Source organism: Salvelinus sp. IW2-2015, linkage group LG32 (genome assembly GCF_002910315.2).
Source record: "Salvelinus sp. IW2-2015 linkage group LG32, ASM291031v2, whole genome shotgun sequence".
Lineage (NCBI taxonomy): Eukaryota > Metazoa > Chordata > Actinopteri > Salmoniformes > Salmonidae > Salvelinus > Salvelinus sp. IW2-2015.
In genome coordinates, this window is record NC_036871.1 from 14,116,273 (window position 1) to 14,140,739 (window position 24,467).

General features: G+C 42.3%; 1 protein-coding gene across 1 annotated transcript in view; it reads left to right on the forward strand.

Annotated features, from left to right (window-relative positions):
• Nucleotides 1-1,884: 1,884 nt before the first annotated feature.
• Nucleotides 1,885-24,467, forward strand: part of LOC111956976 (thymocyte selection-associated high mobility group box protein TOX) — a 54,623-nt gene continuing 32,040 nt past the window's right edge. The window contains 2 exon segments of the mRNA XM_070436797.1: nucleotides 1,885-2,443; nucleotides 24,226-24,291. Coding sequence (XP_070292898.1) covers nucleotides 2,342-2,443; nucleotides 24,226-24,291 — 168 coding nt within the window. The 5' untranslated portion in view covers nucleotides 1,885-2,341.

Below are 24,467 nucleotides of genomic sequence, written 5' to 3' on the forward strand. Positions count from 1 at the left end.
TATTTTTTATTTATTATTTTTCAGGTAAGAACAAATTCTTATTTACAATGACGGCCTACCAAAAGGCARAAGATCACACAAAGCAGCCTCAACTGTCAGTAAGAGTGTCCATGATTGAGTCTTTGAATGAAGATATTGAGATAAAACTGTCCAGTTTGAGTGTTTGTTGCAGCTCGTTCCAGTCGATAGCTGCAGCGAACTGAAAAGACGAGCAACCCAGGGATGTGTGTGCTTTGGGGACTTTAACAGAATGTGACTGGCAGAACGAGTGTTGTATGTGGAGGATGAGGGCTGCAGTAGATATCTCAGATAGGGGGGAGTGAGGCCTAAGAGGGTTTTATAAATAAGCATCAACCAGTGGGTCTTGCGACGGGTATACAGAGATGACCAGTTTACAGAGGAGTATAGAGTGCAGTGATGTGTCCTATAAGGAGCATTGGTGGCAAATCTGATGGCCGAATGGTAAAGAACATCTAGCCGCTCGAGAGCACCCTTACCTGCTGATCTTGGAATTGTGTCTCTGTAATCTAGCATGGGTAGGATGGTCATCTGAATCAGGGTTAGTTTGGCAGCTGGGGTGAAAGAGGAGCAATTGCGAAAGAGGGAACCAAGTCCAGATTTAACTTTAGCCTGCAGCTTTGATATGTGCTGAGAGAAGGACAGTGCACCGTCTAGTCATACTCCCAAGTACGTGTATGAGGTAACTACCTCAAGCTCTAAACCCTCAGAGGTAGTAATAACACCTGTGGGAAGAGGGGCATTCTTCTTACCAAACCACATGACCTTTGTTTTGGAGGTGTTCAGAACACGGTTAAGGGTAGAGAAAGCTTGTTGGACACTAAGAAAGCTTTGTTGTAGAGTCTTTAACATAAAATCTGGGGAGGTGCCAGCTGAGTATAAGTATCATCTGCATATAAATGGATGAGAGAGCTTCCTACTGCCTGAGCTATGTTGTTGATGTAAATTGAGAAGAGCATGGAGCCTAGGATCGAGCCTTGGGATACTCCCTTGGTGACAGGCAGTGGCTGAGACAGCAGATTTTCTGACTTTATACACTGCACTCTTTGAGAGAGGCTAGCGGGAAAGTTCCTGTCTTTTTCCGTGGCTAAACCGACTAGGCTCGTAATTTAACAATTTGACTCGTATACATGAAAGTTCACATGCTCCAGAAGGCATTTCTGCCTGATAAAAAATGTATGTTTACGTTCAAATGTCTCCTGTGAAGTAGTTCGACATACGCGTAGTTTCCTGAAACAAGTCACGTTTATGATTGATTTTATTGGACTATTTAAAAACAATACAATCAAGTATAGTATTGGAGTATTCTACGCTACACTATAAAAGCACAACACGATTGAGGGGGAACCTCTGAGAGAATCCCGGCATGAACTCCCCAAGGACAGCACATTCAAATCAAAACAGCATCGACAAAGCTAGCAGTAAAGGGAGCTAGCAGTCCAATCCATCAAAAAAAATCTAAAGTAAGCACTATGTGATCGAGAGATACTACAGTGTGTAGTATAGTATTCTACAGTATACTACAGTTTACTACAGAATTCTACAGCATTGTACAGTAAGTACTATAGTATTCTATAGTAAACTGTAGTATTTTTTATGTGAGTATATTGTAGGAAAAAGCTGTTTCAGGTGCCCCCTCTAAAATAATGGGTGCACGATGGCCCTGTACGTAGCCTAGGCTAGTGTACCAAACTAACACAAAGAGCCCACAAAGCTGTAGTACTAATTTTGGCTTTCTAAAGGGATTCAACCATAATGTATAGGCAACGTAAAATGATTCATATTGCCTACAAAAGATGTGAAATGCAAGTGACGCAGGCGCTACATTCATCAGTGCGCCTACTAGGTAAAGCATGTCGCCATACTGTAGCTGCGCTCTTGCCCCTGCCCTGTCTGTAGAGTCCTTTGTATGAATTGCGAGCAAACAGGCAATCCTACCGTGCCCCATTCGCTTGCAGATGACTGTAGCCGCTGGATAGAAACAACTACTGTCGCTGCAAATGCATCTGTCAGAAAGAGAAAGACGCGCAATAACTTCTTCAACAATCGAGTGATAGCCTACAGCTTTCAAAGTTACACCGTTTTACCTTCGTTTACCAAGTCCGTCGTTGATAGTGCGACGTACGTTGATAATGTAAGTTTTTTTCTTTCTTCTGTAAAACCGCGAACGCATGTGAGAGCATCACAGTTTGCCATTTTTAGCATCCAACCCTAGACTTTTGCCAAGTTCGACCATCGGTCTTTATAGTACCTTCAACTTTTGAGGACTCAAAAGTAGACGCCGGAGTGGAAAAGCTTGTGTGGAGATTGATGTTTTACTGAAATGGACGTGAGAGTATATCCACCTCCRCCACAGTCTTTATCAGCAACAGATTCTTCCCGATTGGGACCATTGCAGTATCCTGATTCCCCGTACTGCAATAAGGTGAGTCGCATCTGGACTAGGCTATAGGAATATAGTCTATTTGTTTAATGTCGTACAATGTGTTATGGATATGCATAAAAACGCTCTTCAGAAAGTGGATGTTACGCACTGCCCTGAAAGAAAAGTACTTTATGTCCATCCATTTGATATCAATGACAACAGGAACAAACATTCATGCATAAAATGTCTAGTTATTTCATGTCATATAAATATTTATTGCTTATTTTACCCATAGCTTAATTGTGCATTGTTGGCAGTGTGTATAGCTGGTGATGAACGCAGCGCTATCAATATCAGTGAAGTTTCTTCCAAAGCGCTCAACTGAGTTTTTATCTAATTTAATGACACAAAAGACTACATTTTTCTGTCATTGCGTCACTTACAGAATTTAGGATAGAATAGAATAATCATCACAAACATGACGTATATCGAATGCAATCCTCTACCTCTGGTTATGTGGAGTAATTGTGCCTCTATTACGCACTGTAACTCAACCCTTGTCTTGTTTATACACATGTACTTTCACTATAATAAAATCATTGTAATTTACTGTCTGCTTTCACACCCTCAGTTTAAAACGACTTTCACATTCAGGTTGTCTGAACAGGTCCTTTTCCGCATAATGATACTGTGCTGTGCTGTGTGTGTGTGTGTGTGTGTGTGTGTGTGTGTGTGTGTGTGTGTTTGAGTGTGTGAGTGTGTGTGTGTGTGTTTGAGTGTGTGCTGCTGTGTATATGTGTGAGAGAGAGGGAGAGAGAGCGAGCATAAGCGAATGGGGGTAGGGATTTTGAAGGGAGGGAGGGGTAGAGTGGGGTTTGGGGGTTGTACTATTTCTATGCCTTTTGATTCACTGCTCTGTCTTTTTTATATAAGATCTCTGAAGTCTCTGCAGGGAAAATAGAGAGAGAAAGAGGGTGAAAGAGAGAGAGATGGAGTAGGGGCATGTGTCCTATAGATATCATCTAAAAGATTAAATTGTACTGCTTGAGCATGTCCATGCAGTATAAACACTATCCTAGATTTTCCATTTTAGCGTTCAGTGTAATGAGATGGCGGGTGGGGGGGTTCATATAGGATGAGAGAGAGGAGAGAGAGAGAGGGGAGAGAGCGAGAGAACGAGTAAGAGAAAGAGAGAAAAGAAGAGAAAAAGAGAGGAGTGTGCTATAACCAGAGAGAGAGAGAGAGAAAAGCGCGAGAGAATCAGAGAGAGAACGAGAAAGAAAAAGAGAGTGTGCTGGAGAGAGAGAGAGAGAGAGAGAGAGAACGAGAAAGAGATAGAAATGTGTGTGGTAGAGGTAGAGAGAGAAGCCCTAGCGCAAACACATGTGATTGTGAGAAGGGAGCGAGGTATTTCCAGTGCAAACAGACAGAGATGGCCTGTGTGCTGCTGTACGATGTCTCTGTATGTGCAATTACCCAGTGATAGAGCCAGTTCTATACAGACTTCACTGTTATCTACAACATTAGTTCCCAAACTTTTTATAGTCCGGTACCCCTTCAAACATTCAACCTCCAGCTGCGTACCCCCTCTAGCACCAGGTTCTTTCTATATTTATAGCAGGGCATCACTGTTGTGACTGCTGCTCTGTCTAGGCAGAGGTTCTGTTCACCTCTAGTTTCATTCAAAAGCATGAGTTGATTCAGGCCCATTTCTCCCGAGCTGACAAGGTAAAAATCTGTCGTTCTGCCTCAGAGCAAGGCAGTTAACCCACTGTTCCCCGGGCGCTGTCGATTAAGGCAGCCCCCTGCACTTCTCTGATTCAAAGGGGTTGGGTTAAATGCGGACGACACATTTCAGTTGAAGGCATTCAGTTGTACAACTGACTAGGTATCCCCCCTTTCCCCCCTTTCTTTAGAGTAGATTGGCTGTTTGGCCAGACATTCTGTCCGACTCCATCATCTCCAATGTTATTCATGAACAGCTCATGATCACTTGCCATTTAGCCAAGTTGATGCAAAGTCATTTAGAAACCTGTTTAGAGTGGTACAAAATATGATTTCATGTTATGATGATGATCTTTTACTGTAGTAACATCAAATGTTGGTTGCTATGGCAGATGGGGTTGATTGGTCTTATTTTGTGGAATTGCAGAAAGAGGGAATGACATTTCCAAGCTTTTATTGATGGCTGGGTACCTTTTGATTTTGTGACAGTTTTCATTGATTTAGAGATGGTTGAAGAAATGACAAGGCTTCATGTAACAGTCTTCAACGTGCCTTGGATGCATACATTTTGCTTATTGGTTCTAATCGAAGATGATACATCTGATCTGTCAGTTCTGTATTCTTGTCATGGACTTTACTCTGTTGTATAGACACTGTGGTGTCTTTGTCTCTGTAGGTGTGTGTGTGTGTCACAGTTCTGTATGTGAGTGACTGTGTGTGTGTTTGTCATCTGTCTGTATGTGTTTGTGTACGTTTGTCTTAGCCTCAGGCATTTTCAATTTAGTGCAAATTACTGAGCTCTTTGGTGGTCCTGGATCTCTGAGGGGCTCTGGGAAGTCGACCCCGACATTAATACCCTGTCCTTTGTGTTTACTAACCAAGCACACGCAGCAGCTCAGACCTGGGTTCAAATACTATTTGAAATCTTTGAGCGTTTGCTCTAGCCTGCTTGGAGTGCCAGATGGGCGGGGTTTACAGTTTTGGGACTATTTTATTGGTCCATTAAGCCAGGCAAGCTCAATCAAGCACAGGTATAAGGTATTTAAAATGATTTAAATAGTATTTGAACCCAGGTTTGCACAGCACAGGGCCCAGAGCAGGCAGGCAACACAGCAGCACAGCAGGTAGGCTCCCGGTCAGGCTCATCCACAGAGAGCTGGTTCAAGTTTTGAATATTATCAACATTACTCATCTATATTTCCATTTTTGGTATTGACATTTGATACTACTGTACATGTACATTCATGATCCTAGCAACAGAGACAACTTTGAGCTTCTAGTCCTTGTCAAGTATAGTCATCTTAGTAATATAACTTACTGATTGATGTAGGACAATAGTTCCAGACCTACTTGCTTAACTTGCTATGTTACTCACTATACATCACTGTGTCAGCAGTGGTCTCTGATTTAATGAAGTAATACTACATTAACATTCCAGGGTTTTTCCTGGCTCAAAAAAGGGCTTCGGTGGTGCCTCAGTTTCCTATGCAGGAAAAACCCAACATTTTATTTATACTTACAGCACTGTTCTGGATGTGTTGAGAGGAGCAGGAATGTAAACCTGACTACATACCTAGATATCAATCTCTTTTTTTATTTTCACTACTTCAAAAGCAACACTGTAAATCTGAATCCAGATCCCAACTAAGATACATTTACTGTACAACATGGATACAAGCACAATATGTCCCTGTCGTCTTCTGTGAACAGTAACTTGCTTTATGCATGCTTTGAGATTCATAAGCATGTTATAAAGCYTTMGAAGCCTGCTATGAACCTGTATTAAGGCTTCATAAGCTGTGGAATTACACTGAGGGATATCTACGGGGTTGTGGCTAGAGTCAACAGCTTATGTCAACAAGATACTCTAGTGGGTTGGATCAACATACTGTAGATAGATTGTCCACACAGTGTGGAAATATGCCTTTGGCTTCGTTCAATGACATTAGCTACATTATGTTTCCATTAACYTGTCCAGTGWTTTTTTTGTCAGCATTTAAAGAGTTTGCATAGAAAATAGATGCGACAAAGTTTCCATGTAACTATTTTGCGTCGATAAAAACAGCATACCTAAAAAAAARACTTTTTCTCAAAAACCTACAGTGTGGAATAAAAAAGTAGGAGCTGAAGTGTTTCCATTWCAATTTAGACAAATTGCGCATTAATAAATTGGCGACAGCCTCTATGCCCTCCCACCTATCTGTTTCACGTCTCAGGTATACCCCGCGAAAGCCAGCATGTAGGCTAGAATGCAACGCCATGGTGAAACTTACACTCCTGTAGATCTGAAATAATTGGATGGKGAAACTTGCCTGCCAACCAGAAAAGCAAGCCGAAGCAATTCTTGAAAGTCAGGACARTCCTCGTCCTGCAAAGAAACATCATTTGTATTGTTGAACATTTTTATTTTGCAAGCAGTAGGCATTTAAAATKAAATGTGGAGTGGAGCTTAATAAGTTATGCGACGACATCACGTTACCATCACCATTTATCGCAATAAAGAAGGTTAGACAAAATAAAAAATCTACACCAGTCCTATAAGAAATAAATAAATCGWTCGTTAGAAGGTTTCTCCTGTATCTGCCGTTTCCATTACACATGTTGCACATTGTTGTTGTTGTTGCAATATTGCTTTGGTCTAATAAACCTGGATCAATGGATCCTGCCTATGACAGACATAAAATACATTAACAACATTTTAAACATCAGGATGCTTGATGGTCACACTGCACTAACTCCACTCATAGATGCAGCCCAGTCAGTCATCTTTACGTTGTTCACCATAGTCATTTGTTTGTAGACTCCTGCGGTTGGGTCAATCTCCAAGAGACTTTTGGTTGTAAGACTAAGCTCTTCACCCGCCCGTAAGATAAAAACCCTGCCCAGTGGCCATCAAGCTTTAGTGGTGTTAACGGAGGTAGTACAAGGCACACGTTTAAAGTAAAACAGCTTTTGTATTTGAGGGAATCCTCCTCAGTCCTATTCATAACGCGACTCAGTGTAAAATTGATCATCTAGGATCAGTTTCGTCTTTWAGATCATGACAAATAAGACTATGTGGCTATGGGGAACCTGATTCTAGATCATCACTCCTACTTTGAGATGCCTCATGAACATAGGTCCTGGTCCCGGAGTAACCCTTTGGACTATGGTCTTGATATGATTCCCCATAAATGCAGGGTTTATGCAAGTTCTGTAGTAACGTGTTGTGTTTTAAAGTCTTCAGTCGCACCATCTCAACCAAACTTAGATTTTAGAGCTCCACATATGTTGTCAACATGTCTGTTGTGTTGGCTGCTGTAAGTACTGTAAGTCTATATAAGCGTATGTAAATGGCATGCTCCCACTTAACCTATGCTAAGTGCATGCACACGATTCAACCTTAAAGGGATACTTCAGGATTTTGGCAATGAGGCCCTTTATCTTCTTCCCCAGAGTCAGATGAACTCGTGGATACCATGTTTGTGTCTCTGCGTGCGGTTTGAAGGAAGTTGCTAACTAGCGCTAGCAAGCTAGCAGATACCAATAGACTCCCAGTCATTGCGCTAACACTAGTTAGCATTGGCTCAATAAACTACCTCTGAATTATTTCATACTGGACACAGCGACATAAAAATGGTATCCACGAGTTGCCCTTTAAGTATCCCTTTAAGTAATGGTACAGAATACACACATGACAAATGGACCTCTATAGCTGTTCTTTTTGCTCAGATGCTTTTCCCATTACTAACATCATGAGTAATGATATCAGGTCAACYCTGACACGTAATTACTTCACATTACCTTCCTGCATGTAGTATGCTTCTTATATGTTTATTTATTTGTTACCTTCGTTCATAGGATATAATAGAATAGAATAGAATGAGCCTGGTTTCATAAGTCATGTGCCTGGTGATATTGATAGTCCTACAGATGTAGGATCTTAATCTGATCACTGTTTTGTTGCTGAGAATTTTCCTGCACAGAAGGAAATGCAAACATGTAGCTTATTTAATGTTTGTAATTTGCACTTTGACATTTCAGACTTGATTTGCCCTAACGAACAATTTATCAGCGTCTACAAAAAAAGTATTCACATTTCCTGTTGCTGCAGGATAATTTTCTTGCTGTAGTAAACTGGGTCAAATTAAGATCCTGCATATGTATATATTATTTTTCACCTCCATACAGTTTTCCCACATTGCCCCGCTATACATAACACTAATCTGTTGTTACACTGTAAACATTCACACAGTAGGATAGAGCCAAGTGAAAACCTCTGAGTCAGCTCTCTCTCTCTCTCTCTCTCTCTCTCTCTGTCCTGTCTCTGTCTCTCTCTCTCTCTGTTAGCTACCGCAGAGCACTAGGCTGAGGGCTTCCTAAAAAGCCAGGCCTAATTGCGGCTGAATTCCTGCTTGCTGGTAACAATAGCAGGGACTCTTGTGAGTTCCTGTGCTGCGGCCAGCGATCCACGGTTCACTGGGCGCTGTCGAAAGACATCGGGCCTCTGATTGACAGCTTCAGCCCAATGCCAGCAGAGGATTTAATTGCGCATCATGTGTGCCTATTGGCAGATAGAGAAACTCAGAGGAATGGCTATGTGGAACTGTGGTGCTACTGTAAACACATACACAGACATATGTATTCTTGCACATTTGCAAGCGAGCACACAGAGGACAGGTTGCTATCCGACAACTAGAATGACGTTGATCTGATTCTGATTAGTACATCGTCTGATGTAATTGGGTAGTTTGTCCGTATCCATTTGTAGCTTGACATGTTTGTCTTTTTCCGCTAAGCATTAGAATAGGAGGACAGCTTGTTTCTGAGTGTTGTTTGATGAGTGACTCATGGAACAACATGACATAGAATGGAACTGAACTGAATCATCACCTGGTGATGTCATGCCTAGTTCAATATGGATTTGGGATGTAATGATTTTCTCATGTCTTTAGTACTATATTTGGAACAGAGTTGTTTAATGGTCAAAGGAAAGTGTACAATACATTTCCTTTCGGCTGAGGTACCTGGTTAATTGTTTCTACTGTGTCTGTGATCGTGAGCAGAGATAGAGTTAGATCGTTCTGGTCAATGAGTGTCAGAACTTTTGGAAAATAACAGTGAATGCATGATTTGGCACAGTGTGAAATTCATAAATTCATCATCCCTACATAATAATAAGAAGAAGAAGAATTTGCTGGGTGMTTATATTTGTGCCATTTCACACATGTGAAAGTGTGTATTAATACGCATGTGTGAATAGGAAATGTTTTTTTTGTTGCATATCCCACCTCTCCCTGAGACACCCTCAGAGAGTGGGGCTACGGCCATTTCAATTACATTGAAAAGTCAGTGGTCAAAATCACCTGTGTGTGTTTACAATCTCAGTGACTGTGTTGAATATGTCACCAATGACTGTCATGGTTTTCTCAACCATATGACGCTTAAAGAAGGACAGCTTCCAACTTCTGTCAAATCTGATCCAAAACCCACTGCCTCAATCCTACATAATGAGCTGGTGGTGAATGGAGTGTTACAGAGACGACGGATCAGCTAATTAAGACGCTGAACATAATGATCATAAAATCTGGACTTGTGTTGGTTCCAGTTTGGCGCGGTTAGCCATGTTTTTACCGTCTGTATCGTACCCTGAGAATCCCTGGCACTGAATGGTGATTGGGATCCGTCTGCCGAAAAGCGCAGACACACACACATGCGGGAACGTACACGCACAAACATTCATGCACTCACACACACACACACAAACACACCTCCCTTACTTGAGTGTGCCCAAAGATAGGCCACATATGAATGAGTGATTAGGCTCCTGGTTTGATACAGTCCAAACAGATGGGCCGTGAATAACGGATCCAGTATAGCCTAATTGTTTGGTTTATTCTCCAAGCAAAACATATTGCAATCATTTTCAAATTAAGAGAATTCCCCCCCTCGTTTTTTCGTAGTTGATGGATTGAGTGAGTTGTTGTGGTGTTTGGAGCTTTTGGAGAAATGGTAAGATTTTCTTTATTACGGTATTACCATTATTGACGACTACAGTGACCATTATTGGCTACTTTCATGTGTTTAGACTGCCTGTCATAACCATGATTTATGCGTCTTCTTTCTTCTTAGATAATGACTGTCTTAGCTAGTGTTTTTTCTGTCAAATTGCTCTTTGTTTTGTGTGCCTGGATAATCCTTTGTGTAATGTTCTTTGTGGGCGTGTGTGCGTGTGCGTGTGTGTTTGGTGCTTGCCTGCGAGCAAACCCTTAACAATAGTGTGTCTCCCATTGTCCTGTGAAGGGTGGTGTGTCTCAGTGTGTGTGTGAGTGTGTGAGTGTGTGACCTTCCTCCGCTGACTCCTCCACCTGCTGCAAGGCCTTTTGGCTCCAAGGCCTTTTGGCTCTGCTGCCCACTCACAGCACTTTATACCCAAGTGTTTAAGTGGCACCTGTCCACCTTTTGATGCCTGTACAGGCTTTACTGATCTTAGGACCTGTGTGCGTGTCTGTGTACCTGTACAGGCTTTACTGATCTTAGGACCTGTGTGCGTGTCTGTGTACCCTGTACAGGCTTTATCGATCTTAGGACCTGTGTGCGTGCGTGTCTGTGTACCTGTACAGGCTTTACTGATCTTAGGACCTGTGTGGCGTGGCGTCGTTCTGTGTACCTGTACAGGCTTTACTGATCTTAGGACCTGTGTGCGTGCGTGCCTGTGTACCTGTTTGTGTGCATGCATGTGGAGGTCAGATCTTGTTTCATGACTCAGGCAGGTGGACCTTATTGCTTACTGTATCTTGGGTGTGGTTCTGGGTGGCATCATCATCTTCATCATCATCATTTGGAACATAGCCCATTGCTGTCATTCTATAGTACCATCTACTACTCTGATGCTATAAGCATATTCGGGGCGGCAAGTAGCCTAGTGGTTAGAGCGTTGGACTAGTAACCGAAAGGTTGCAAGATTGAATCCCCGAGCTGACAAGGTAAAAATCTGTCGTTCTGCGCCTGAACAAGGCAGCTAACCCACAGTTCCTAGGCCGTCATTGAAAATAAGAATTTGTTCTTAACTGACTTGCCTAGTTAAGTAAAGATAAAATATTACCGCCCACTGTTATCAAATAGCCCTATACCAACAACAGCAGATATCTGTGGATGCAGTATATCTACAAGGTCTCGATAGGCTACTGTTACAGATTCTACTGCAGAGCAGAGCAGTTCTCGTATCCACTATAAGCCACAGAGATAGATAGAGCAGTCCGCTATTTATAATGAATGATCATTTATAAATGACCTTCTACGTACACATTAAATAGGTCAAGAGATGGGTTTGACCTCTAGCCCTATTATCTGTATCCTTATCCTCCTTGAGTCTAAGCCGTTGTAATTCCCTCCAGTCTTCCTCTGCGTGTTTTCAGTCTACTATATACAGTATGTGGCCTTAGAACAGCTGTATTTGAACTTACCATCGAGCCAGAATAGCAGTGGTTGAGAGAGTAATTGCATGTTTGACTTTGAGGGAAACTGCAGTAATTCAGAGCTCATGGTCGACGTTGCCGCTCTGAAGYGACGCATTTGAGTTTTAAACGCTAGAAGACCTATGTTTTTTGATATATTGGTAGACATTTTTGTGGCACCACTGTATAACTGGTTGTTATTTTATTATTATGCAGTAGTAATTACCCGGTAAAAAGTAAGGTAATTAGTTTACTGGGTTGCCATATTCTCTACATTTACATTTGAGTAATATATCTGAAGCGCTTATCCAGAGTGACTTACAGGAGAAATGAGGGTTAAGCGCCTTGCTCGACAGATTTGTATTATTCAGTAATAGTTACCTGGTGAAAACGTATGGTAGCCTAATCAGTTTACTGGGTTGCCATATTCTCTGTGCGTTATCTTACCGGCATCATCATCAATATCACTTTACAGCCATAATCAAATAAGCAAGCATTTATATGCAGTGCCTAGGCAATATAAAACAGGATACGATTTGAGAATAATATGTACAGTAACATAATATATATTATCATGAGAAGAGAAGGAAATCGGAGGAAACTGAGCGAGAGGACTAACATCAAGGGCATTCCACTAGCAAACCAGCTGAGTCATATCCAATTGAGTTTTGCATCAGTCAGAGGCTCTCAGTGGTTTAGTATGGAGTGCTAGATGAAACCCTGAAAAATACTTCCTAWCCAGGCTTACCCTACACAAAATAATCTGTCATAAGTAAAGGACTCTCCCTCGCTGTCTATTAAATATTTTTTAAACTTTTCATATGGGACTGCTTATAGGTTTTTGCTGTTGGTTGTGAGGCATTCTAAATGTTACAAAATTTGGAGGGAAAATCATATTTTGGGGTTTAAACAATAATCATATTTACCGGTGAAATATTCCTTTCCTGACTCAAAATGACATGTTCCGACCCAGCTCTGTGCCCTGCCCATATCTACTATATAGGTTATTCACCAAGGCCTGGAGTTTTCCCTTGTCTGTTCCAGAGCCATATACAGTGCATTCGGAAAGTATTCAGACCCCTTGACTTTTTCCACATTTTGTTACGTTATAGCCTTATTCTAAAACGGATTAAATTGTTTTTTTCCTCTCATCAATCTACGCAAATTACCCCATAATCAAAAAGCAAAAACAGGTTTTTAGACATTTGTGAAAATGTATTACAAATTTAAAAAAATGAAATATCACATTTACACAAGTATTCAGACCCTTTACTCAGTACTTTGCTGAAGCACCTTTGGCAGCGATTATATCCTCGACTCTTCTTTGTTATGAAGCAACAAGCTTGGCACACCTGTATTTGGGGAGTTTCTCCCATTCTTCTCTGCAGATCCTCTCAAGCTCTGTCAGGTTGGATGGGGAGCGTTGCTGCACAGCTATTTTCAGGTCTCCAGAGATGTTCCATTGGGTTCAAGTCCGGGCTCTGGCTGGACCACTCAAGGACATTCAGAGACTTGTCCTGAAGCCACTCATGCGTTGTCTTGGCTGTGTGCTTAGGGTTGTTTTCATCAAGGATCTCTCTGTACTTTGCTCCGTTCATCTTTCCCTCGATCCTGTCTAGTCTCCCAGTCCCTGCCGCWAAAAAACATCCCAACAACATGATGCTGCCACCACCATGCTTCACTGTGGGGATGGTGCCAGGCTTCCTCCAGATGTGACGCTTGGGATTCAGGCCAAAGAGTTCAATCTTGGTTTCATCAGACCAGAGAATCTTGTTTCTCATGGTCTGAGTCCTTTAGGTGCCTTTTGGCAAACTCCAAGTGCTCTGTCATGTGCCTTTTACTGAGGAGTGGCTTCTGTCTGGTGGAGTCCAATCAAGTTGTAGAAACATGTCAAGGATGATCAATGGAAACAGGATGCACCTAAGCTCAATTTCGAGTCTCATAGCAAAGGGTCTGAAAATTTATGTAAATAACGCTTTGTCGTTATGAATAAGGCTGTAACGTAACAAAATGTGGAAAAGTCAAGGCGYCTGAATATTTTCCGAATGCACTGTATATTATGTGCTCAGGAAAACTCCTGGTGCTATGGTCTCTGTGCTATCTGATGATAACACCTGCCTTGCATCTTTATAACACTGTCCGTCCTGTTCCCATAGTAACAACAATGCCTGTCCCCTGCTCATGTCTGTCCTGTCCCACACAGACACACATCGGTCTAAAGTTGTCTTTTGGATCTAGGACCAGCTCACTTTCCACCATATCCTAACCCCAACCCTTCGTCTCCAAAACACAAAACTGACCTCAGAGGTGCTATTTCACCCTACTCCCACAGACACAGTCAGTCTGTACAGTCTGTACTGTAGTGGACAGTCGCCATGGTAACAGGTACTATGGCTGTAGCGTGAGTAAAGGGTTCTGTCCTGCACTCTGTCCTGCGCAAACAGCAGGCGCCGTGGAGGCAGGGTGACATGGCAGATATATTACCCACTGTGTAAACCAGCAACAGCTGCACTATTGTAATTAAACCCAGGTTAAAAAGGGAGAACCCTGTGCAAACAAAGGAGTCTGGTTACTATACTGAAGTGGCAGGTCCTGAGGTGTAGGGAGCGATTAGGTGTAATACTCAAATTCTTGGTCTATTTGAGACTACGAGTCAAATGTTAGGATGAAATTGCCCCTAGACATCTAAGGTCAGTGTGGATAAATGCGCCTGCTAAATGACGTGTGTTATTTATTGTTATATAATTACACTAGTTTAGCATCGTTGTCCCTAATGCCATGGAATGCCATGGTGCTCGGTGTGTATGCCACCTTCCTTTTGGCAGTTCTCTATGTTAAAAATGATTGGGATCAGTTTAAATTGAGTAGTTCAACGGCTATACATCAAAGTATATTTAGCGTTGTTTATTAGAGTCTAGCTATCTAGCTTATCGTAGCACAGTTCTGTGGTTGTAGCCTAAGCTATCCCAGACGCATAGGACTCTCTCTGAGTTTGTATTCCTCGCGGTCTGACAGCGCCAATGAGTCTCATCTGTGTCTGTTCCTGTTTATAATATACCTATCTATATGTTAATCTCATCCTACACTCACTGGCCAGTTTATTAGGTACACCCATCTAGTACTGGGTCGGACCCCCCCCCCCCCCATTTGCATCCAGAACAGTGTGAATTCTTCGGGGCATTCTACAAGGTGTCAGAAACGTTCCACAGGGATGTTGGTCCATGCTGATGCGATGGCTTCACGCAGTAGCTACAGATCAGACGGTGGTACATTCATGCTGCGAACAGCCCATTCCATCTCATCCCAAAGATGCTCTGGTGGGTTGAGGTCTGAACTCGCTGTCATGTTCCAGGCGATGTTTTTCCACTCCTCAACTGTCCGTGGTTGGTGATCGCGTGCCCACTGGCTCCCCTTCTTCTTGTTTTTAGCTGATAGTAGTGGAACCCGGTGTGGTCGTCTGCTRCAATAGCCCATCCTTGACAAGGACAGACGAGTTGTTTGTTCCGAGATGCTATTCTGCACACCACTGTTGTACTGCGCCATTATTTGCCTGTTTGTGGCCCGACTGTTAGCTTGCGCGATTCTTGCCATTCTCCGTCGACCTCTCATCAACGAGCTGTTTTCGCYCACAGGGCTGCCGCTGACTAAATGTTTTTTGTTTGTCGCACCGTTCTCAGTAAACCCAGGACACTGTCGTGCGTGAAAAGCCCAGGAGGCCGGACGTTTCTGAGGTACTGGAACCAGCGGGCCTGGCACCGATGRTCATACCACGCTCAAAGTCACTTAGGTCAATCGTTTTGCCCATTCTAATGTTCAATCAAACAGTAACTGAATGCCACGATGTCTGTCTGCCTGCTTTATAAAGTAAGCCATGGCCACGTGACTCTGTCTGTAGTAGTGAACAATTTTTGTGGACGGGGTGGTGTACCTAATAAATTGTCCACTGAGTGTATATGTCAATGAGACACTAGTAGAGGTGGGATTCAGTTCATGCTTAGCGATAGGGACTAGTCATACTCTAGCTAATTTGGCGGTACTAGCTAGCCAAGGCTTCATTGCAGCTGAGGTATTAGATTTAACATTTTGCCCTTTCGCTATACTGACTGACTTATAATAAGTCAGTTCACGAAAGTAGGTTAGGCAGAACCACATATGAAGATCATCACAAGTTAAACATCAATGATGAAGTCTCATATCCTGCTGTATCCTTTTGGAATTATGTCACTTCCTGTAGCAGAGAGCCCATATTCGTTCTAGTATTATGTCTTAGTCGAAGTGACACATACACCATATATACAAAGATTCGGCTATTTCAGCCACACCTATTGCTGACAGGTGTATAAAATCGAGCACACAGCCATGCAATCTCCATAGACAAACATTGGCAGTAGAATAGTGGAGGAGGAATAATGGTCTGGGGCTGTTTTTCATGGTTCGGGCTAGGCCCCTTAGTGAAGGGAAATCTGAAAACTACAGCATACAATGACATTCTAGACATATGAGTTAATAGAACATATTACAGAACACTCTCCATGTAACACAGGTTCTCTATTAGAGTATCCCGATCCTTCTTAACTTATGATTGTTCCAACAGACATACAGTAGATTATACATAACAGCCGCTGTCTGTCAATATGGTCTCAGGTTTATTGATGCATTAGTACCTTGATTCTGGTGGAGAAGCTTCCCTAATTGTCCCATGGTGATTTGCTGATTAAAAGCTTAATGACTGAACAAGACTCGCAGAGTGAGTTTTGATATTCATAACAGATGGTGGAATCATTTACTTTTTAGAATTGAGTAGATGAAATGTAGGGTCCGTCCAGGCCCAGTTTGTTCTATTGGGGACTTGTAAACTGCTCATTAATGATCTAATAAGCATTTTACCTGTTTGGCATTAATCGGGTGTGACAACAGGTGAAGCGAGAGAAAGAGCGAAAGAGAGAAAGAGAGAGCGTCTAAATTGGAAAGGATGCTGATTCATGTTTTAATGAGGCATTGTGCAAGGCGTTCTGCCAAGAGAAAGATTCGCCCAACATCTGAATTAATTGGTCTGGAAGTTATATTTTAGATTCACATAATGGGACTTTGCCACAGGGTTATGTTGGGGGAACACAATGGCTAAAATGACAGCTCAGTTACTAGTCTGTTATCAGGTCCCATGGGTTTGCATTTGTTCTTTGTCATTGTACAAAGTAGTGATTGTGTGTTTGCGATGTGTAGTTGAATGCAGTGCGTATACCATATAAATAGGTTTGTGTGGTTACGTATAATATGCCTTGTGTGTCATCATACTGTGAGTGATTACATATAATTGTTGAGTTGTTTTTGGTTGTGTGTGTGCGCGCGCTCATGTTCTTTTCTGTTGTCATACTGCTGCACATTGTACCACGGCATAAAGTAACACAGAAACCATCCTCACCACTTCAAAGTGGAACAAACACTTGTTGAGCTAGAAATAACATGACCTACCTTTCAGCTGTAGCATCCTGAGATAGACTGATCAACTTTACCTTGTTCTAAACACGCTGCACAGTGTGCTTCTTCACACTGCATACATGTGTTGTAACAAGAGCAAACAAGCAAATCAAATATTTATCTTAGATTATGCACGGTCTGAAAAACATTCATGAAATGAAGGCGCTACTACACCACGTCTTCTTCTTCCCAGATGAAAAGGAAGGCATCATATCCTGACTTGAAATGCGAGGGCATAGCTCAAACCTCTGGCGTTAAATCATCAGAATGTTTTGATTATACTAAACATCGTTATCGTTTTCGCCATTAAAACCCCCTTATCCTCTGTCATTTTAACGAACTCCACAGAAACTCGGATTTTTACCACTATGAAATACAGCGCCTTACACCGCTCACTCTTGTCTTTACGAGGCGGTGCCAGAGAGAGGGAAACGCTACCAATTCAATCAGAAGCAGGCTATGATTTATATAGGCCTGAGTCCCTACTCCCTCTCCCTCTACCCAGTGATATGAGCCACAGCAGGGCTCGGCCTGACCGCTACAGTCATAAATTACAGTGCTGGGACATAGAAGAAGACACACTCAGCCCTGCTCCAGGCCCTCACCAAATTGCCATTTTGAAAAAAAGAAGGGAGAGAGAGAGGGAGAGGGAGAGAGAGAGAGAGAGGGAGAGGGAGAGAGAGAAGTGGAAAAAGAAATCACTTGGAGATGTAATGCTCCACAGACAAAGGTTGTCCATCGGGGCTGTGATTTGGAGTCCAAGATGACTGCCACTCTTGATATTGAATACTGGGGAGCAGAAACAGAGATACAACACTCCTTCCCCATTTTACTCTCTCGCTCTCTGTCCCCCACCCCTCTCTCTGTTTCATCCCCCCTCTCTCTCTTTCTTTTTCACTCTACCGGGGTTCTCTCTCTATTCCTCTCTGCCTATTTTTTCTCCCTCTCTCTCTTCCCATTCCTCTTTCATTTTCCACTCTACCCGTATTCCTCTCTCTCTATGCCTTCCCTCTCCTTCTCAATTCCTCCCCTCTTTCTCCCTCTGTCTCCCTCTGACCCCTCTCCTCCCCTACCCCCTTCCCCTTCCCTCTCTCTCTCTCTGGCGACCCTGACCCACTTAGCTAGCTGCTTGTTATTCAGACTAGGGTTTATCCACGGAGAGAGTGTGTGTAATTTGGTTTGACAACAAAACCAGCCATGCTCCTCACAGGGTAGGCCTACCTGATATCAACAGCACTCCCCACACAGCCACAATGTGATAGTAGAAATGAAACACTATCAGATCGAACCCACTGTGATGTTAGAGTGACAGAGAGAAAAACCACACACATTTGCAGTGTTGAATGGAAAGTATTGGTGATCTGAATAGGATCTTTATTTTGGGGAAAAAATGCTTGCATGCTGCAATAGTATGTCAAGACACAAAGATAATATATTTGATATATAAAGATATGTGTGCATAAAACAAAATAAAGGGTTTTCGAGATAATGTTGACGTCCAGGTCTAATTTTCACAAGCTTTGGGTGTCATCACTAGGGCTGGCACAATTACTGTATAACCGTCCAACTGACGGTTTTGGATGAAGACGTCATTAAAATTAAATAACCATTTGTTTTAAAACCGCTGACTGAAGAAGGGACGGCCAGGCATTCGTGCGGTTGAGTCAGTTTYTGCGATAACAGATTTTTTGTAATGTCAGTTGAGTTGAATCAACAAATCACAGCACATATTGATGTCACACTTCCTGCTTTTACTTCTTGCTTTTACTTCCTGCTTTGCTTATATTTGTACACTCGCAATGATCGCCAGTCCACCCATTATGCCATCGTTGACTTGAATGGGGACGCCCCTTCTATCCATTCTATTTCTATGGCAGCACACRCAGTCAGGAGCGGAGGAGAGGAGAAAATGTGCATCTCAACAAATATAAAATGTAAATAGTTTTGTTGCTATTCGAACGGTTATGAGGGAGACTGCGGTCATTTGGCTTGCCAATTACCGTCATCAACAGTTGAATGACCGTCCACAGCCCTAGCAGGAAAACTGCATTGCTGTATACTGCATATAGGGACATGTTTTATTATAAGATAAGCCTTTAGTTGCCACACAAAAGCTCTCAGAATATAGGATCTTCTCATGATTTGGTTTTATTTTCCTCTTCTCCGGATTCTCAGAGCAAAACTGATGAAGAGTGAAATAGGTTCCGCTGTCTGATTCACATCTTAACACGTAAGATGGAAAGAAAATGACAATCACCACAATATCCACTTTTTTTTCTCTTTTCTCTCTCACCCTTTTTCTCCCTGACTTTGTCAGAATGATATTCTAGACAGGGGACAGTATGTCGTCTGTATCAGTCTGTTTGCAGAAACTGAAAACGAGGGTTAGCGAACTAGCGAGTTAGCGTAGCTTCCATGATACGAAACTCTCTTCTGTGGTTGTCACTACATTTAATCAGACACTTTTCTCCTCCACACCTCCATGACCAAAACGACTTTAACGATAAAAGAGATTACCCCGTGCCCATCTGCGTCACAGGAGCCTATCGAGTACAACCAGGCAATAAAGGAAAGAGCACAGGTGCAGAGGCAGAAAATAGAACTCGCTCTATTTCATTACAGTATGTATCAGCGAGCAGGAGATCTGTCAGTTCGGCACATATCATTGTGCGCCAGAAAAAGCAAATGGATAAAGCCAATTTGACAAAGGGGTCAATATACGGCATCCAATAAAAAATAGAATCTACAAGAGCTGTCAGGGGCTATAAACATCACAGTAATGACCCAAATGCCCAAAAGAAATACATTCAGATCAGATGGTTTCGCTCTCCTCGCTCAATGGTCTAGTCTAGTCTACTCTGCTTGGGTTTGTCTCTGGTTTGCCTTTTACGATGTTTACTGTATATTTGAGATAACTGTAGATTGGTGACGAAGCTGCCACACCCACAGTGCAAAATTGTTTAATACGGACTCTTGCAAAGAGGCTGTGAGAAAACTGAAGCGACTCTGGCCACTTTGATTGACTGACTATTAGTGTTGGGAGGAACAAGGCTCCTGAGCTAAACAATGGGTTACTGTATCATGCACCGACACTATCGATCATAGCCTACTGCAACCCAATGGGAGCTCTTTAGAGTTGACAGCAAAGAGCATCTATTGGTTTGTCAATGGGTCAATGGGCAGGATGAGATATTGCCAATTGTCATAGAGGTCAGGGGTTATACAGTTGAAGTCGGAAGTTCACATACACTTAGGTTGGAGACATTAAAACTCGTTTTTCAACCACTCCACAAATTTCTTGTTAACAAACTATAGTTTTGACACAAGTAATTTTTCCAACATTTGTTTACAAGCAGATTATTTCACTTATAATTCACTGTATCACAATTCCAGTGGGTCAGAAGTTCACATCCACTAAGTTGACTGTGCTTTTAAACAGCTTGGAAAACTCCAGAAAATGATGTCATGGCTTTAGAAGCTTTTGATAGGCTAATTGACATCATTTGAGTCAATTGGAGGTGTACCTGTGGATGTATTTCAAGGCCTACCTTCAAACTCAGTGCCTCTTTGCTTGAAATCATGAGAAAATCAACAGAAATCAGCCAGGACCTCAGAAAATAAATTGTAGACCTCCACAAGTCTGGTTCATCCTTGGGAGCAATTTCCAAACGCCAGAAGGTACCACGTTCATCTGTACAAACAATAGTACGCAAGTATAAACACCATGGGACCACGCAGCCTTCATACCGCTCAGGAAGGAGACGCGTTTTGTCTTCTAGAGATGAACGTATTTTGGTGCGAAAAGTGCAAATCAATCCCAGAACAGCAAAGGACCTTGTGAAGATGCTGGAGGAAACAGGTACAAAAGTATCTATATCCACAGTAAAACGAGTCCTATATGTACAGTACATAACCTGAAAGGCCACTCAGCAAGGAAGAAGCCACTGCTCCAAAACCGCCATAAAAAAGCCAGACTACGGTTTTCAACTGCACATGGGGACAAAGATTGTACTTTTTGGTCTGATGAAACAAAAATAGAACTGTTTAGCCATAATGACCATCGTTATTTCCTCGTTTGGAGGAAAAAGGGGGATGCTTGCAAGCCGAAGAACACCACCCCAACCGTGAAGCACAGGGGTGGCAGCATCATGTTGTGGTGGTGCTTTGGTGCAGGAGGGACTGGTGCACTTCACAAAATAGATGGCATCACGAGGAAGGAAAATTAGATGGATATATTGAAGCAACATCAGTCAGGAAGTTAAAGCTTGGTCGCAAATGGGTCTTCCAAATGGACAATGACCCCAAGCATACTTCCAAAGTTGTGGCAAAATGGCTTAAGGACAACAAAGTCAAGGTATTGGACTGGTCATCACAAAGCTCTGACCTCAAATCTATAGAAAATGTGTGTGCAGAATTGAAAAAGCATGTGCGTTCAAGGAGGCCTACAAACCTGACTCAGTTACACCAGCTCTGTCAGGAGGAATGGGCCAAAATTCACCCAACTTATTGTGGTAAGGTTGTGGAAGGCTACCCGAAACATTTGACCCAAGTTAAACAATTTAAAGGCAATGCTACCAAATACTAATTGAGTGCATGTGAACTTCTGACCCACTGGGAATGTGATGAAAGAAATAAAAGCTGAAATAAATAATTCTCTCTACTATTATTCTGACATTTCACATTCTTAAAATAAAGTGGTGATCCTAACCTAAGACAGGGACTTTTTACTAGGACTAAATGTCAGGAATTGTGAAAAACGAAGTTTAAATGTATTTGGCTAAGGTGTATATAAACTTCTGACTTCAACTGTATATGCCCTACTTATTAGCGTTACATTGCTGTTGGCCTATTTGTGAACAGCAGAACACATCTGGGGTTTATCTAACAGTAGTGTAAGTCACTAAGACTAACAAAAGTAGCGTTCCCCATGTGTTTGTGTGGTCTCACAGCATGTCAATGTATTGGTTTATTAGCTTGGGTGTTTATGTTGGCAATGCTCTACAGTTTACACTTTACTTCCATCCTTATGTAACTTTATGGAAGAAGAGGCGGGAGTGAGAACGAGAGAGAGGGAGAGAATGTCAGAGAAAGAGAAAGAGCGAGAGAGAAAAAAACACTTCTGTTGAGAACACTCAGAGCACATGTTATACTGTGCGAGAGAGTCAAGTCTCACACAACTTATATACACTGAACAAAAATATAAACGCAACATGCAACAGTTTCAAAGATTTTACTGAGTTGTTGTTCATCGAAGGAAATCAGTCAATTTAAATAAATTCATTAGGTCCTAATCTATGAATTTCACTTGACTGGGCATGGGCTCAGCCATGGGTGGGTCTGGGAGGGCATAGGCCCACCCAGAGGCGCATTGTGCTGTGTGACAAAACTGCACATTTTAGAGTGGCCTTTTATTGTCCCCAGCACAAGGTGCACCTCTGTAACGATCATTCTGTTTAATCAGCTTCTTGATATGCCACCCCTGTCAGGTGGATGGATCATCTTGACAAAGGAGAAATGCTAACTAACAGGGATGTAAACAAATTTGTGCACAAAATTTGAGATAAATACTATTTTTGTGCGGATGGAACATTTCTGGGATCTTTTATTTCAGTTCATGAAAAATAGGACCAACACTTTTTATGCTCAGTATAGATTGTTTTTCCAGTGCTGCTGTTGCGAGTCTGTTTCATGTTCCATGGACACATGCAGCTGTTCCATGTAATCATTCATAATGCAAAGGAGTGGGTTCATTCTGAGAAATGAGTGTCTGTGTTCCTAACCCTATGACTCCCCTTTCCTTGGACTGCCAGACAGACGCTCCAGTCTAAACTGTGTGGAGAGATAGAGGGGAATCGGGTTACAAGAGGTCAGCCATGACACCCTGTTTTGGCTTTTTGTTAATTTTGTCATCCGATCGCTCATTTGCATCGGTGTGACAGCTGGCAAATGGAAAACAGTCGTTTGTCCAGTGTCTACCTGCGTGGATGGGTTTCACTTTTGTCTTGTTCTTTTTCTAAAGGTAGCTTCTTGTACGAACAGTGTGGTCCCTTGTAGGACAGGTGAATGGGATGGTTAGAACAGGATGCTACTGCTGAGGTTGAGACAGACAGAGTTCTTTGTCCAATCAGCTCATGTTAAACCTGTCCTAGAACCAATCACAACTCTGTATCTTGCATCCAATTCTGATATGAACTAATCCCTTACAAGGAAGTGATATTCTCTGTGTTTTATTTCTTTAAATAGCAGTCTGCCGGAAGCCATTTGTGGTCAGGCACAGTTAAGATCTACTTTAACACTGAGTGGAGTTGTAGCAAAACACGTTCATTTCCCAGGTGTGTCATACAGCTGGTTCTTCACGACTCCTTCCCTCTGCTAAAACACACTTAAAATAACGGGACAGAGAACTAGTTAAACACTCTGGGCTGGGGATTCAAAACAGTTCCCTACTACAGACCCATTTCACTAATACATACTGACTTCAAAAGAGAAAGAGCTTATTTGTTTGGCGAGTCGTCTAATAATGTGTTAGAAGTCAGCCTTAACTAAGAGATCCCAGATGTTAAGAGAGAAGGGGGTAGAGGGAAATGAAGGACAATGCAGTATGTAAATACAAACTGGAGCACTGCCAACACCATGGTTAGACTGAATGAATTCATACTGGACAATATGCACGGAATCACAGAACCACAGTGCTCTTGTATTGTGCGCTCTCCAGTTGTGTGTGTGTGTGTGTGTGTGTTTGGTGATTCACTATAGGCCTAACTCAAAGCAGTGTAGTGTAAGTGGAGATGCAGCGTGGACAGACAGACAGACACAGGGCCTTTTCTGTTTTATAACAGATTGCACATGAAAGGATTTCATAAAAGCCTTTCCTTTGTGGCTTGTAATTACTAGTGTGCTAATTGCTTCAAATCGCTGACATCTCAAGTCGATAAGGGTGAGGACTTCAAAGGGAAGACAACAGTTTTCATAGCTAATATAATGTTCTCTTTTCCTCCCACTTCCTCCACCCCTCTATTTCTCTCTCTCCTTCTCTCTATCTCTCTCTCTCTCTCTTCGTCTCTATCTCTCTTTCATTCTCTCTTTCTCTCACTATTTCTCTCGCTCTGCCTCTATATCTCCCTCTCTAACTCTCCTACTCATATACCTAAATGAAGTGAACAATGTTGTAACTGTGTTGTTGTGTTGTCTGTGTGTTTGCAGTACAACAGTGAGACCATGTTCCTGGGCATGCCAGAGGCTGGCCTGGACTTTGTGCCAAACAACCAGGTGGGTTAATTACTCTTCCCCGTGTTCTTGTTTCAAGTCTTAATTAAACACTTTTACGCCGGGCGCATCGCTAAATTAGCGCCTGCTATCAGTTGCCACCATAATCAGGGACTATTATAACATGTAAACAGAGCGTTTAAACGTTGTTGCAGCCTAATCAATGAAGCCGCTAAATG